The 16,689-nt window shown below is 39.2% G+C and overlaps 1 protein-coding gene across 8 annotated transcripts in view; it reads right to left on the reverse strand.

Annotated features, from left to right (window-relative positions):
* The window catches only part of Ehbp1 (EH domain binding protein 1), a 250,966-nt gene that overhangs the window by 56,526 nt on the left and 177,751 nt on the right, over nt 1-16,689 (reverse strand). For all 8 annotated transcript variants that reach the window (XM_038320910.2, XM_038320899.2, XM_042054614.1 and 5 more), the window contains one exon: nt 9,680-9,823. In XM_038320910.2, coding sequence (XP_038176838.1) covers nt 9,680-9,823 — 144 coding nt within the window. The remainder of the gene's footprint in view (nt 1-9,679; nt 9,824-16,689) is intronic.

The following is a 16,689-nucleotide window of genomic DNA, read 5'->3' on the forward strand; positions in this document are numbered from 1 at the left end:
ATAAAAAGGCACCTAGACACCAATTCTCATGCTTCAGTTGATAGATGAGCTGTCTAATCAGCAGCCTTGACGAAACCTAAGTGCTCTCATTAGTGCTCAGACCTTCAGGCTAAATAAGCCTAAATCCCCTAAAAATTGCTTCTGAAAAAGGAAAAAAAAAATCTATTCTCTTTCCTCACATTCTATCAACTTAGAGGGTGGGAAGAACCTCACCTCACAGAAGTAGTGTGCGATAACTTACTTCTCGTCTGAGCGTGGAAAACAAATACTCTGGTGTGACCGGAAAAGTTCAAGACAAAGTTCTTGCAATTATAAAAACAATGAAATGACCCCCGCCCCCTTCACCAGACTATGGGGTAATCCTTGTTGGTTGGGAAGTTTAGCTGTGCTTCAGTATTGTGCTCTATGAACATCACTGCTTTAAAAATTCCTAACCTGTTCCTTTGCTTGTTTGTATTTCAAGCTTTGAATATTTGATTTTTAGATTACAATATAAGGCCCTTATCAAGAATTCTAGTTGTAAAAACAAGTTGTGTTTTCCCTTAGCTTGAAGAAAATGGGGTATTGGGGAAGAGAATCAGGGTGAAGCATAAAATCGGAGTATAAATTTGTATTCATAGATCATTTGGTATTAAATCTAAAGACATAACGTACGTGAAGAACAGACGACTTGCTCAGCTCTTGTGGAGCAACTGAAGGGGCCGCCTCACCGACTCTGCATCTGGAAAAACACTTTGATCTTTGTTCAAGTCAATTCATGACCAACAACGGACAAGACTGCATGATGCACACCAATAGTGAGGTCTAAACCCCAAACAAACAAATTGGTGTTGTCAAAGGTGTTCAGAAGAGGTGACCAAGACAATCTTTTCAGAAGCCAACAGGCAGATGATTCTTTAAATTCTAATGCATGCAGCAAGCATCACTTCAGGCTAACACATACGTAAGCAACCAGCAAAGTAAGAGGATACTTTCATCTACTTTGTGACAGCAAGGAAAACCACATTTCAATTCAATTCTCATTAAGGTATTACAAGGCTCTCATACAATGCCAAAGTTCTCCATCAATAACATCTCAAAACTAGTAGTTAAAATATAGCTGTACATATTTGTTAAAATGGACAGGGTTGGGAAAATCAACTTTCTAAGCATTTATAAAATAAGAGTATCAAGAAACTAATTAGACAACTTTCTTTCTATGGCTAGTTTTTAAATGTCATTTAAATCTCTTTGGGGAAGAGGGTTGTTTCAAAGGGCTCATTTTTGCATCGGCCATGTCAAAGGAGGTCAGAAACCCTCAACTATAAAGTCACCGCTCTGCTGTGGCACAAACCGATTCTGCGGCTAAAATCAAACAAAGACCAATTAAACTAATCATAACGTCCCAGTGAACACAAGGAAGCTCACCTGGTATTTCTGGACTTCTTTCATGATTTTTCACATTTACTCAGTTTTGGGGACTATAATTGCCTTGACCAAAATACTGTGAAATTACTGCTCTGATCTACTAATGGCTGCAAAAATCAAGTCATTGTGGTTTTATGCCAAGGGGCCATAGCAAGGTGGTGCAATGATTTCTGACATAGAAGACAACTTCTAAAAACTCAAAAGGGAAAATTAACAGGATGTGGTTCACATTGCCAAAGACTGTTCATTAATTACCAATTTAATCACGGCTGGAAGCATGACATTACAAAAATCTGGCTGAAAGTTCTAATAGATTATGAAGACCACCTAAGAAGAGTGACCAAGAAATGTACAAAACAATTAATACTGTTTCACTGCTATCAAAGACACTCAGATGATTTCACATCAAGTGAAGCAAAGGCATTAGGAGCTTCACAGTGCCACCACTAGGAACTGTAAATACAACAGCACACAATTAGTAATGCATATGTGAATTCATTCAAAGCATATATCCTTGGGAAAGTCAGAACATGATAAGGAGAACAAAAGAAACATTAAAAATGAAATGAATGAAGATTTAAACTCTACTCGTATGCATGCTGAGCAGGAACAGACCAGGCAATAGGAAATATGCCTTAGCAATGGCGGTATCATCCTGGGATGTTCAACGTGACACTAAACAGCCATATGAAAAATGTGCATGGCCATTAACAGTGGCAATAAAGAAAGTGTTCCCGCGCTAAGACACCTAGCTTTATATACTCATGACATTCTTGAGTAAATAGGATTTTTGAAGCTAGGGGTTTATTATGGTGACATAACAGAAGAGATGCTTGGGGGTTTTCCCACCCAACAATGCTGGGTTTTGTGTGGCTCTAGAGATATGCTAGCAAGATAACAATGTTTGCTAAGAAGTCTAGTAACTATTGTTAGAATAGCAGACTTCAAACCAACTTCAATTCAGACTGAAGAGATAAGGTATTATTTAAATCACGGAGAATAAAAAAAGCACTGGCTCATACAGATATTCATACTGAACACAGGAGCACATCAGCATTCTTCCTTAAAAGGCAACTTTGGGAAGATCAGACATCACTTAATGTGTCTACTGGCCTGAAATGGATTATGTACAGTTGATCTTTTGATGACTGTGTTGAAGTAAAATACAAAAGATAGTTTCATCTTGGTGCCCTAGGCATATTCTATCTCTAAATAAGATAAAATACTCTATGTGTTTTAAAGGTTTTGGATTTCTTTTTATAGTAACTGAAAACTCATACCTATAATAGTTGAAATTATAAATTAAAGTTAAGCTATTTCTCCCTAATAACAGAAATGATAAAATGTAGAAAAATAAAAATTTTAATTTAATTTTAAAACTTTGGTTAACAGAGGCTATTGAATGTAATAGTATCTATAAATGTATGATAAAGCCAGTATTTATGAGTATACAAATATAATTCTATAGATGCTTTAATGCTATATACTTAGAACAATACATGTGAAGACATACGATGCACATGAAAAATTACCAAAAAAGTTACTCAGACTTTTATCAAAATGATTAAAAAATTTAATTCATTTTATCTTATGTGTATAACTGTCTTGTCTGCATCTATAAGCCACATGTATGCCTGGTAGCATGGAGTGCAGAGAAAGTGTCACCCTCCGGAGCTGGAATTACAAATGGTTGTGAGCTGCTATGTGGGTGCTGGAGTCAAACCTGGGTCCTCTACAGCAGCAACAAGTTCTCTTAGCACCGAGCCAGCTCTCTAGCTGGTTTTACCAAAATGTCATTTTATGGTATCTTTTTGCCAAGTGGATGATAACTCCATCTTATTTTCTGGAGAATATTCAGTGAGCTGATTTAAATCTACTATCCACAATTATCAGCATGATAGACAAGTTCCATTTAAATTAATATTTTCCAACAAACATCAAAAGTACAAGACAGCTCCCCCTTCATGACAATAGAATATATTTAAAGGCTCGAGCTGAGAACTGGAAGAAGCTCCGGGGTCAGCACCCACTGCTCTTGCAGGAGATAGCAGCTTGGTTTTTAGCACCCACGTGGTGGTCCACACCAGCCTATCACTCCATGGGATCAGACGCCCTCTTCTGGCCTCCACAGACAATTGTACACACATGTGATTACACACAGACACACAATTAAAACTAAACCATTAAGGTTTAACATGAAAAATAGTTTGTATTCTTCTTCAAAAGTAAGGCATTTAGGTTTATTTCTAAGATCAGCAAAACAAAGTAACTATTATCTGTATTTATTATTGTTATTCTTTTCAGTCTACTTTAAAGGACCAATCAACCTAAAATCTTTTCCCATGTATAGCTTTTTTTTAGAGGATTCAAACATTCCTGCAAACATTTGAAGATAAAGCAAATCTTCTAAAAGTTACTAAGTTGCAGGTAGGTTCTCCCTCCTGTTAAGGTAAGAATCGGCTGTTTGTTATATAAACTGTGTATAATGGGTGGGTCGTTGTACTGAGGTATTAAATATAATGGAAGAAACTTCAAGTTTGCTTTATAATAGTGCAGAATTCCTATTTGTGTTGAAAATATTTGTTTTATGAGTGTTTTACCTGCATGCATGTACATGCAACATGTTTGTGCCTAGTACCTGCAGGGTTTATAAGAGTTATTTGAATCCCTTGAAACTGGAGTTACAGATAGTTGTAGGCCACCATGAGGGTGCTGGGAACTAAGCCAGGGTCCTGCACAAGCAAAAAGTGCTCAAGTCTTGAGCCATTGACCTAGACGCTGTTTACTTTTTTCTTGGAAAGAAGCTTCCAGTTTAGCTGTTTCCTTCTTAAGTCAGAAGACTTGGAAGGTAATTCGTACTTAAACAAAGTTCTTGTTTAGATAATGGTAGTCTTGAAAAAAACCGAGTAAAATTAAAAGGTTAATGGCATCTCTTGTTACAAGTTGTCTTTTGGGAAAACTATAACTCTGGCTTTCCCCTAGAATAACTTGAACACACTCTGTACATATGGAGCTAGGTAAGACTACGGGGCTGCGGTCAGCGACTTAGAGAATGCCCCCAGACGTGAAGTCTACAGTTTCAGCAGTCATGAGAATGTTCAGCAGAATGCTGGGATTCAGGGCAGACGTGGCAGCTGAGTTCTAGTACGAGTTCCAAGACCAGAGAAAGGCTGGATGTGTGGGGAACAGATGAAGTCCTGAGTGAATGTGACACAACCACACCAAGGAACCCAGAACCTCAGGTCCACGGGAACCGCAAAGCCTTCCTTTGGTCTAAGTATAAATACTGGGAAGAAAGTGATGACCTTTAGCTAAACCAGCATAGGGAGCTATCAAACACAGTTTCCTCCTCCAGGATGATACAACCTGAGACTGCTTCCCACAGAGACCTCCCCTTGAGGTCAGCCCCTCTCCACCAGGCGGTATATAAGGAATGCACCTCTCCTGGCTGCTGGAGTAGCTTCCCTTAGACTGTCAGAGGGTCAGCTTTTCTGTATGTGTGGTGTGTCTGTATGCCTGTCCTTTCTTCACCCCCTTGTTGTCCCGGGCAGATCAAGCTAAAGCTGTGCAGGAGATGACACAGGTAAGCATCTGTGTAACAAGATAGGTATTGCCACACAGGGTTCAAGGACAGCAGGAATCAGGGAACACATGGAACTTAAAACCCCAAAGTGACAAAGTAGCTTGATTTGCAGTAACAATCCATTGCGCTTTGAAGACCTTCACAGAGAAATCTATTTCCTCTCTTTATAAACCTTTACTTCATAGAAACTTCTTACAGCCAATTATTCATTATTGCTCTGTTATCAGTCAGCAAACAATATGAAAAACAGGCTCTCACTATATCCCTTCATTTATTTACTGAAAGTTTACCAGACACTTGATACTAGGTGTCCCGTGTCCTTGTACTTCCCACAGTGCAGAGTTAAACAAGAGGCTAGAATGCTTCTAGTACATCTAAGGGAAAAGACCAGAGAGCAGTCCAGAAAAGAGAAGCAGCTTTTGGGAGAGAAGAGCCAATGCCTGACCAAGAACACGGGAGTGTGGTAGCTCTAGACGCTCCAATGACGTACAACTGCACTGAAAACCAAAGAGACCCAAGTGAGCCAAGAAGGGCTTGTGGGGGCCTCTGTGAGGGCAAGAGGAGCTCGGAGTTGATTTTCTAAGGCTAAATGATGCTACCAAAGGATTCTAAGGGTTCATGTCTTCATACTGACACTTTATTTCTCTTTATATATTACAATCCTGAATATCTGAAAAAGTAGAACTTTGCTTCCTTTAACCTTTCATTTTAACCCTTTTCTGACTTGCCAGTAAATTTTCACTCTCAGTCCAGAACTACAAAGTCTTAAAGGAGTTCGCCTGTGCCAAGTCCATGGACGTTATCCCATGTACTTATGATGCTAATATGATTATGGTTGGACTAGTTCTTCCTGGTAGTCACCGAAAGGTTCTCAGTCGCACAGGAACAAAGGACAGAGGGAACTGAATAGCTGTAGAGCTCTCCTTCAATGGCCTCTTAAGCAACAAGCAATTTTAGAAAACTCTTCTATAAACACCACCGCCACTACCACCCAGACGGGGTTTCTCTATGGAGCCCTGGCTGAGCTGGAACTCACTCTGTAGACCAGGCTGGTCTCCATCTCACAGAGATTCACTTGCTTCTGCCTCCTGAGTCCTGGGGTAAAAGGCATGCGCACTAATCCAGGACTCAGTAAACTCTTGAAGACTCTAAGGTTACTATCAATTTTCTTCAAGACTGAATGTCACTGTTGGATACCAACCTTTTTATTTACCTTTTTTTTCAACTCACGGTATGCATCAATAAAGAATGAATAAACACATGATCTGTTCATGTGACAGAATGAAGTTTCAGCCTGGGAACATACAAGACTATGCTTGAATAATACTCCAAACCAGACCAACAGGTAATGAAGAACAGCAAACGGTGGTAAGAAAACGAGAAACTGGCACCTTTGCAAACAGCAAAAGAGGACAGTGCAGCTGTTATGAGAAACAGTACGAATGTTCCTTAAACCCTAAGCTCAGAACACACAGCACAATCCAGAAATCCCACTTCTGGATTAGCCAAAGGAATTAAAACTGGGCTGGGTGTGGTGGCGCATGCTTTTAATCCCAGCACTCAGGGCAGAGGCAGGAGGATCTCTGTGAGTTTGAGGCCAGCCTGGTCTATGAAGTAAGTTCAGTGCCAGTCAGGGACCTAGCAGGATCTTGGCTCAAGCAAGTAAATAAGCACCAGTCACAGAAAGACAAACACTATGATTCCACTTAAGAGTTCAATTTATCACATCAAAGAGTAGAATAATGGTTGCCGGGAGCTAAAAGGGGGGTGGGATAGGTGGTGGAATAGGAAAACACTTATCAACAGCTATAGAGCTACAGGTCAGGAAATGACTAAGTTTTAAAGATCTGCAGTAGAGGGGCTGGAGAGACAGCTTATCTTAGCAGTTAAGAGCACTGGTTGTTCTTCCAGAAGACCTGGTTTCAATTCCCAGCACCGCATGGCAGCTCATAACTGCCTGTAACTCCAGTTTCAGGGGATCTATACATTCAAGCAAAACACGAAAAATGCACATGAAATAAAAATAAGTAATTTAAAAATGATCTGCATTGGAGCTATAGTTTATACTGAAAAAGTAAAAAGATTGGTCTCATGGTAAGCATTCCTATTGCAGTAAATTTAAAACTGAGATATTCCTTTCTATCAGAATGTCTTATTATGCATCTCTTTGGACTTACTCTATGCACATTACTTTGGAGCTACTATAATAGTACTTCTAACTTTTTTAAAATTTTACACATAGGAACACAACTGAATATTAAAAGAATAAATTTTACAGAGGTCTGATTACACTTGGTAATATGCAATCGTTCTCAGCTTAATAAACTTCAACACTTATCTACTGACAAAGTAAAGCTTCACATTATCACTTTTCACCCACCTGGGGAGTTTGCTTATCCCCCATCACTGAGCTCACCCCCTACCTCCTAGTAAGCAGTGACAGCTTCTTGGTGCCCTGTTCCACAGGTGCCTGCAGGTTACAGGTAGACACTGTAACTTAGTACATCTGTTATTTATTTAAGCTACTGTGGATCTCAGCAGTGTGAGACTTTGTGTCACCAGGCAGTCCATGCTGAGTACCCCGCTTCTCAGGGCTGGTTGGACTTTCAGTTAGCGATGCTGAAACTGCCTTCTGTCACATGAACAGATCACGTGTTTATTCATTCTTTATTGATGCATATATAATTCTGTCCAGTTTCTGTATGTTACAATGTAAGAACCATGACATCAGTCATTTTGGTACCTGCCTTTAATCCCAGCACTCAGAGGGCAGAGGCAGGTGGACAAATAATTTAGATACCAAGTATTCTGAATTTAAAATCAATTCACAGTATATTTTTAATTTACTTGTATTCTAAAATTATATTTAGATAATTAGAAACAGACTGTCCAGCTTTTAGTACTTGAGAGAATATGAAACACACTTCCCCCACAAATAAAACATCAATAAAACCCCCTTTCTTTTTTAAGTAAGTACTCTTTTCTGTGGTTCTTCATTGGGATGTCTCCTTCAGCAACCAAGCTCATGCCCCACCTTTCAGGTCACCAAGCCTCCCCTTCTTGAATCATCTCTGCTATAACACACAGTTTTCATACCCTGTAATTACTTAATCATCTCTCTTCCCACCAGAAAATAAAATTTCACGTGAGAAACAGTCATTTTCCCTGTTACTGGGACCAGACTTACTTCAGATATAACACAAATCTATCTGGCAAATAAGTCTATAAAGTACTGATATGATAGACCGTCAAGCACTGTAGAAGCCAATATAAAGCCTACATGCTCTTCTTTAGAACAATCCTCAGAATTAGTGTCTGTCTGTCTTTCTTCTTTCTCTTTCTTTTTTCTTTCTTTCTTTCTTTCTTTCTTTCTCTCTTTCTTTCTCTCTCTTTCTTTTCTCTTTCCTTTCTTTCTTCTTTCTCTCTCTCTCTCTCTCTTTCTCTCTCTCTCTTTCTTTCTCTCTTTCTCTCTTTCTTTCTCTCTTTCTTTCTCTCTTCCTTCCTTTCTTTCTTTCTTTCTTTCTTTCTTTCTTTCTTTCTTTCTTTCTTTCTCTCTTTCTCTTGCTGTTGTTTTAGGAGACGGCACCTGTACCAAAGCTGGCCTGCAACTCACTATATACCCCAGGCTGACAAATTCATAGCAATCCTCCTGTCTCATCCTTTTGAGTGCTGGGATTACAAGCATGAGTCATTACACAATCTCAGACTAGTATTTTTCAAACTTTTGTGATTATAATGTATAGCTAAAAACACATTTTACTCCAGTCCAGTAAGCACACAGACCAATGGAACTGAAAAAGAAAAGTTTCACACATACACACAAAACTCATTAAGTGTAATAAATTTCCAATCATTCTAGTTTCCATTCTACTCTATTCTACTTTTGTTAAAAAATAATGGCTTGGTAAACTTCTATAATCCCTTATTTCATAAAGACCCATCATTTAGAAACAACACTCCATAGTTTGGAGACCATTAAGCTGGCATCTACAGAGACTTACAATAGACTGTGATTTTATGTATGAGTTTGGTAGTTAAGTAGGGCTATTAGTTTCCAATGATAAGTTCCATATCTTACTATAATGCTACTGTTCTATGTTCATTATTGTTTGTGAAGTACTGCACAAAAACTACACATGGAGAAAATATGACTTAATATAGGAGTGAGGGAATATAAGAAGAGAATTCATGGTCTCTGGAAATGAATAAGATTCAGGCTCAAATCCCTGATTACCATTTACTGACCAAGAGACCTTTAAAAATCTGAACTTAAAAGTGCCTATCAGCTTCAGTCTTGTTACATGGGAATATCTTCATGGAGTTATGTAAAATACATACTCTACTCAATAAAAATGGGTATTATTATATACTGCTGTTTCTAACAAAACTGTATGGAGAAATATAATCTTAAATAGACTAGAGTTAGTAATAAAGTGTAAATGAAGTAAGCCAGATATTTATAGCACGTGATTTTAGTCCAGAACTGTAGTCCCCTCACAGCTAGCAGCAGGGCACGGCAATAACAACAGTGTGACTGGTCCCACTGGGTGGATTCACCAGCTGAATGAATGACCACACAGCCACAGTGTACAGCCTACGGAAAGTAACGGAGCGAGTCCCTGCCCTTGACCCCGGCCCAGCTGTGATTACTATGGACAGCTTGTGGCCTGTGCAAACAGTGTTCCTCACATCGCTTTGCTGCCCGCTGGAGAGCGGAGGGGCTGCGCTGCCCGCGTGCTTGCTCCCGGCCTTGGCAGCCGCATCTCGTCTTGCTTGCTCAAGCAGAACTCTCGCTCTTTCCTTCAGCTCCTCTTGTCTGGACAGCATTCGGTGCTTAAAAGCAAGGACACAGAATTAGAAGCCAAGTCATGAAAATAAGGTTAAAGGTTAGATTACCTATTTAAATAAAAAGTCAGGTATAGCCTTTTTTAACAGGAGTACTTATAGAAAATATTAATGTTGGGAAGAAACTGTAGAATGAACACATGCATTTTGACAAAAATGAAACATAATATTTCTTAACGCTGGATGAAATGTCAATAAAGTTAAGAACTTTAAATTTTATTAATATTATTACTGTGTGTGTGCATGAAGTGTGTGCACGAGTGCAGGTGTACACACACCATAGAGCATGTGTGAGTATAAATGGGCACTTGGGGACCTGTATCTCTCCTCCCATTGTGAATTCATGGAATGAAACTCAGGTCGCCAGGCTTACATGGCTGGTGCTTACACCAGCCAGGAAACCCTCATTAGATTTTATCTGAACATATTCTCATAAGGTATGTGTCAATATTAGATTATATATTCATGTTTTCTCATAAATATAGTATAATCTACCAACCAAAGATATAAGAAAGGTTCGGTTATATTTTTATAGTCTCACGGAACTGACAACTACTTACCTTCACTTTATAAAGTGTTCAATGCTAAAATATCTGTGGCGATATTCTTTTAAAATTTTGGAAATGTTTATAGAAAATCCCAAGCTGTTACTTGTTTATTTAGTCAAGAGTCTCACTATGTGGCTTGGGCTTGCCTTGAACTCTTCATGTAGCTAACTCAGGTCAGCCTTGAATGCTCGATCTACTTACCTTTGTCACCAGCATCTGGGATGACAGGCATGTGCCACCACATTCCACTAATGCTATTATAATCTATAAAAAGAACCCACAAAACTATCCTCCACTGAGAATTCTCTTCATAATGAAACAATCTTAGCAGAACTGAAAATATTATGGACTGCGTAATTTTACAATGAATTTTTGGAGAATAACAAATATTGGCCAGCAAAGGAAGCCAATATTTTTGTTTGTTTGGTTGGTTAGTTTTTCCAGACAGGGGTTCTCTGTAGCCCTTGCTATCCTGTAACTCACTTTGTAGACCAGGCTGGCCTCAAACTCAACTGGAAGCCAGTTCTTAAAAGCGATATTAAACAAAAGCACAATATCCATATTAGTTTAAAAATTTAGAGTGGGGAACCCTGATGGCTCCTTGGCCTTGAGAGGGAGGGAGGGGAAGTAGGGGTGCAGGGGAGGGGAGAGAAGGGGGAGAAGGAGGGGAGGGAAGGGGGAGGAGGAGGGGATGGAAATTTTTAAATATAAAAAAAATAAACCATGAGAGAAAAAAAGAAAAAAAAAAAGAATCAGACAGATCTTAGCTCCATTTCTTAGTTATAGGCAAATTACTCCATCTCTCTAAGCATGTTTCTTCCTGTGCAAAATGGGCATGAGAGCAGACCAGCTCACAAGCACAGTAAGAGAACAGCATAAAAAACATTGCACATGGAAGCACAAGCTAAAGATTCAATATTATGTTAACCCCATCAATTTCTCTATCTTGGAAATAAAGGGACCGACCTGCTTGAAGACCCCAGTCTAAATTCTGCAGTCCACAACCTCGAGCTGCCACACAATGTGTTTGGAGCATAAAAGCACATAAACACTCTGCTTCTAATTCAAAATGCACCTCCTATTTATTATAGGGACTTTAGAAAACAAATGCAAGTGAAAATACCAGTAACCTAGAAGTTACGGCGCCCAGAGGTCGCCACTGTGTCATCGACCCGCCTTCCCACACTGTGCTTGCAGGACATCCTTAGCCTTGTCACATTTTACCACTTAGTGCTCGACTGCAGGCAAGTATTTTCTGATGATCATATGTATCCCTCATGAAAACATGATTCTTAACAGGCTGCCACCCATTCTATCATACAGACGCGTAATACTTTATTTTGTTGGACATTTGGGATGTTGGCAAGGTTTTCACTACCAGACATGCTTTTATGAACCTTTGTACATAAAGGTTGAATCTTATTAGTTTCTTAGGTAAAATTTCCAGGAATAATGTATTAGGTTTTGGTGATACACGGGATTGAATTTAGGATCACTGAGCTACATTCCAGCCATCTTTAATTTTATTTTGAGTCTTGATAAATTTGTGATCCTCCTGAAGAAGCTTTTTGAGAACCTGTGATTGACAGCCACATGCTGCCTAGCAAGCTTTTTATTTTTTTTTTCCCCAAAAGCAGTTCAAATAATTCTCTTGCCTAAGCTTCTCATATAGCTGGGACTCAGTTGTGAGTCACTGAGCCTGGCCAACATGAACATTTTTTAGGATGTGTGTATGTGTGTGTGCGTCTGAGTGTCTGTAAGTAAGTACACGCACATCTATGTGCATGTGGAGGCCAGAGGTCAAGTTGGGTGTCCCCTGATTAGTCCCACCTTACTTTGACAGACATGACTCTGGGCTCCCCGCAGCTTGGCTAGGCTTGCAGCTTGCGAGTCTCAGATCAGCCTGTCTTCCCCTGTCCAGCGCTAGGATGACAGGCGCACACTTTCACACTCAGTTTTCTTTGTGGGCATTGGGGATCCACACTCATCCTCAGCCCCAACGCAAACGTAAGGTAACTTGAGACACATTGCTAAGATGCCCTTCAGTTAACTGACTGCGGCACATGGTATTGAGCCATGGGGTGTTTTCAGTGCTATTGCGATCAAAACCAGAGAGATATGTGAACATAAAGAATGATTTTAGTCGGAAAATGTGTTTTTCGCGGAAACGTTAAAGTTTGTCATATACCCATAAGCACCCTGTAAGTGCCACTTTCCCACATACCAAACAGGCTCCAACCCCTCATGGATGTACAGGTTAAGAAGACATAGGTAAGCTGCACAAGTGCCATATGTACTGGAGACTTAGTGGTGGGTCTCTAAGTCCATGAGATGCCGCACTTCCTGTGAGCACATGCTCATAAGATTCACGCTGTATTATTAAGTATTAAGAAAGAGTAATCACTAACGAATTCTGACATAACATCTATTTTTTCCAAAGATTTCATAGATATTAAAATACAAAAAGGTGTATGTCTGAAATTTATAACATGATATATAAAAGAGAAGCAGACATTTGTATAAAATTTAGCTGTGATTAGATCCTACCAAACACCAATATCTACATTACATTTTTGGTGTGAGACAATGTAACCTAGTGTCAAATAAACCTTCATACTTATCCTAAGCAAAATTGCTTCCTCCCTCCCTTCCTTGTGTAGCTCAGATTGGTCCGGAACTCATGACAAGGCACCTCCTGCCTCCTTAGTGATGGGACTGCAGGCATGAACTACCACATTTGCCTTGACTCTATACAAAACTTTCAGATCATACAAAGCACGGACCAAGCATACAAGTTACTGTAAATCAGTGGTTATTTTCACCATCCTGTGTAGCACACTAATTGTGTGGATAGACTCACAGCATAATCTAAGCTGAGAGTTAAGTAGGTTCTTAGATATTAGTTCATTTAGTGAAAAATAAAACTGACAGTTTAAAATGCCAGGTAATGTATCACATGGATAATTATTGGAGAAAAATTCAAAATGAGAATTCAGGTTCTTAGATTATTCCTAATTTTAATGATTAATTAATTTCTATCTTTAAACACATTTGCCTCAAAATATGGTTTATAAGAAAAAAAATCTGTGTTGGATAGAACTAAGTTTCATCAAATTCTGCAACTGTCATTAGGTAGATATTTATTGAGTATCTATTATGTATAAACTTTGTGCTATCACAAAACTTCAGGGAGATTTATTTACCTACAACCTTTATGATTTTTCTTTGGGGGAATAGAAGCTTTTTTGTAAAAATGACCTTATATAACTGTGCAAACTAATGGATTTTACTGTGACATTTCCATGCATGCATGCATAAACCATGTTTTGATCAATTTTGCCTTCTCTACTATTGTATTTCTTTGAGTCTGCCATTCTCATTTCTTTAGCACACCTCTGCAGACTCACCAACGATGGACCTTACAATCTATGCAACCCAATCACAGTCCAGACACGGCTGTCTGCCTACAGAGCACAGGGTACTTCAGACGGCAAGACTGCAACGTGCTCCATGCAGTCCTCCCTCAGGATTAGTTCCCAGGTCCCTTGCAGACTTCATACAGATGCTTGTACCAGTTACACAAAACAGCACAGTAGACAACCTATGCACATCCTCCTGTACTAAAACACGTGGCCTGTGCAGTTCAATTCAGAAGGTATTTTCCCCACTCATTTTGACCGTGCTGGCCTAAACAGATGTGGACCCGGTAGATATGACACTACCAGCACTAAATGAGAAAAGCACAGAACTCCGACTATTTTCCAATTTTCACACTGACACCTTCCAGTAAAGTCAAGAAAACACTTTTATTAATTAGTATCACTGACTTACAAGAAAAACTAAGACAGACAAGCTGTAATTCTTAAGTACTCAAACTGTGGGGCTCAGGACCTCCTTACAGCAGTGCTTTAACAATCATGAAGAATACCACAGAGGATTTTCTCGTGTGAGACATACCCCTGGATCTTTGCCATTTTGGAAAAATTGAGAAATTTAAAAAATACGTTTCATTTAGAAATATTGGACGCAAAAATTCTCAATAAAATACTGGCAAACCGAATCCAAGAACACATTAGAAAAATTATCCATTACGATCAAGTAGGCTTCATCCCAGAGATGCAGGGCTGGTTCAACATACGAAAATCTATTAATGTAATCCATCATATAAACAAACTGAAGGAAAAAAACCATATGGTCATCTCATTAGATGCTGAAAAAGCATTTGACAAAATTCAGCACCCTTTTATGATAAAGGTCTTGGAGAGATTAGGGATACAAGGGTCATTCCTAAATATAATAAAAGCTATTTACAGCAAGCCGACAGCTAACATCAAATTAAACGGAGAGAAACTCAAGGCTATCCCACTAAATTCAGGAACACGACAAGGCTGTCCACTCTCTCCTTATCTCTTCAATATAGTGCTTGAAGTTCTAGCAATAGCAATAAGACAACATAAGGGAATCAAGGGGATTCAATTTGGAAAGGAAGAAGTTAAACTTTCATTATTTGCAGATGATATGATAGTATACATAAGCGACCCCAAAAACTCCACCAAAGAACTCCTACAGCTGATAAACTCCTTCAGTAACGTGGCAGGATACAAGATCAACTCCAAAAAATCAGTCGCCCTCCTATACACAAAGGATAAGGAAGCAGAGAGGGAAATCAGAGAAGTATCACCTTTCACAATAGCCACAAATAGCATAAGATATCTGGGAGTATCGCTAACCAAGGAAGTGAAGGATTTATTTGACAAGAACTTTAAGTCTTTGAAGAAAGAAATTGAAGAGGATACCAGAAAATGGAAGGATCTCCCCTGCTCGTGGATTGGGAGGATCAACATAGTAAAAATGGCAATTCTACCAAAAGCAATCTATAGATTCAATGCAATCCCAATCAAGGTCCCATTAAAATTCTTCACAGAGATTGAGAGGACAATAATCAACTTTATATGGAAAAACAAGAAACCCAGGATAGCCAAAAAAATCTTATCCAATAAAGGTACTTCTGGAGGCATTACCATCCCTGACTTCAAACTCTATTACAGAGCTACAGTATTGAAAACGGCTTGGTATTGGCATAAGAACAGAGAAGTTGACCAATGGAATCGTATAGAAGACCCGGATCTTAAACCACAAACCTATGAACACCTGATTTTTGATAAAGGAGCCAAAAGTACACAATGGAAAAAAGAGGGCATCTTCAACAAATGGTGCTGGCATAACTGGATGTCAACCTGTAGAAGAATGAAAGTAGATCCATATCTATCACCATGCACAAAACTCAAGTCCAAATGGATTAAAGACCTCAATATTAATTTGAACACATTGAGATTGATAGAGGAGAAAGTGGGAAGTACTCTACAACAAATGGGCACAGGGAACCGTTTCCTATGCATAACCCCAGCTGCACAGACTTTAAGGGCAACATTGAATAAATGGGACCTCCTGAAGTTGAGCAGCTTCTGTAAAGCAAAGGACATTGTCACTAAGACACAAAGGCAGCCTACTGACTGGGAAAAGATCTTCACCAACCCTGCAACTGACAAAGGTCTGATCTCTAAAATATATAAGGAACTCAAGAGACTAGACGGTAAAATGCCAATTAACCCAATTAAAAAATGGGGCGATGAACTGAACAGAGAATTCTCAACAGAAGAAGTTCGAATGGCCAAAAGACACATAAGGTCATGCTCAACCTCCCTAGCTATCAGGGAAATGCAAATCAAAACAACTTTGAGATATCATCTTACACCTGTCAGATTGGCTAAAATCCAAAACACCAATAATAACCTTTGCTGGAGAGGTTGTGGGGTAAGGGGCACACTCATCCATTGCTGGTGGGAATGCAAACTTGTGCAACCACTTTGGAAAGCAGTGTGGCGGTTTCTCAGGAAATTCGGGATCAACCTACCCCAGGACCCAGCAATTCCACTATTGGGAATCTACCCAAGAGATGCCCAATCATACAACAAAAGCATATGCTCATCTATGTTCATAGCAGCATTATTTGTAATAGCCAGATCCTGGAGACAGCCTAGATGCCCTTCAGTGGAAGAATGGATGAAGAAACTGTGGAATATATACATGCTAGAATACTACTCAGCGGTAAAAAACAATGACATCTTGAATTTTGCAGGCAAATGGATGGAAATAGAAAACACTATTCTGAGTGAGGTAACCCAGACCCATAAAGATGAACATGGGATGTACTCACTCATATTCGGTTTCTAGCCATGATTAAAGGACATCGAGCCTATAAGTTTGGGATCCTTGAGAAGATAATAAGAAGGTGAACTCCCAAAA

Source organism: Arvicola amphibius, chromosome 1 (assembly GCF_903992535.2).
Source record: "Arvicola amphibius chromosome 1, mArvAmp1.2, whole genome shotgun sequence".
Lineage (NCBI taxonomy): Eukaryota > Metazoa > Chordata > Mammalia > Rodentia > Cricetidae > Arvicola > Arvicola amphibius.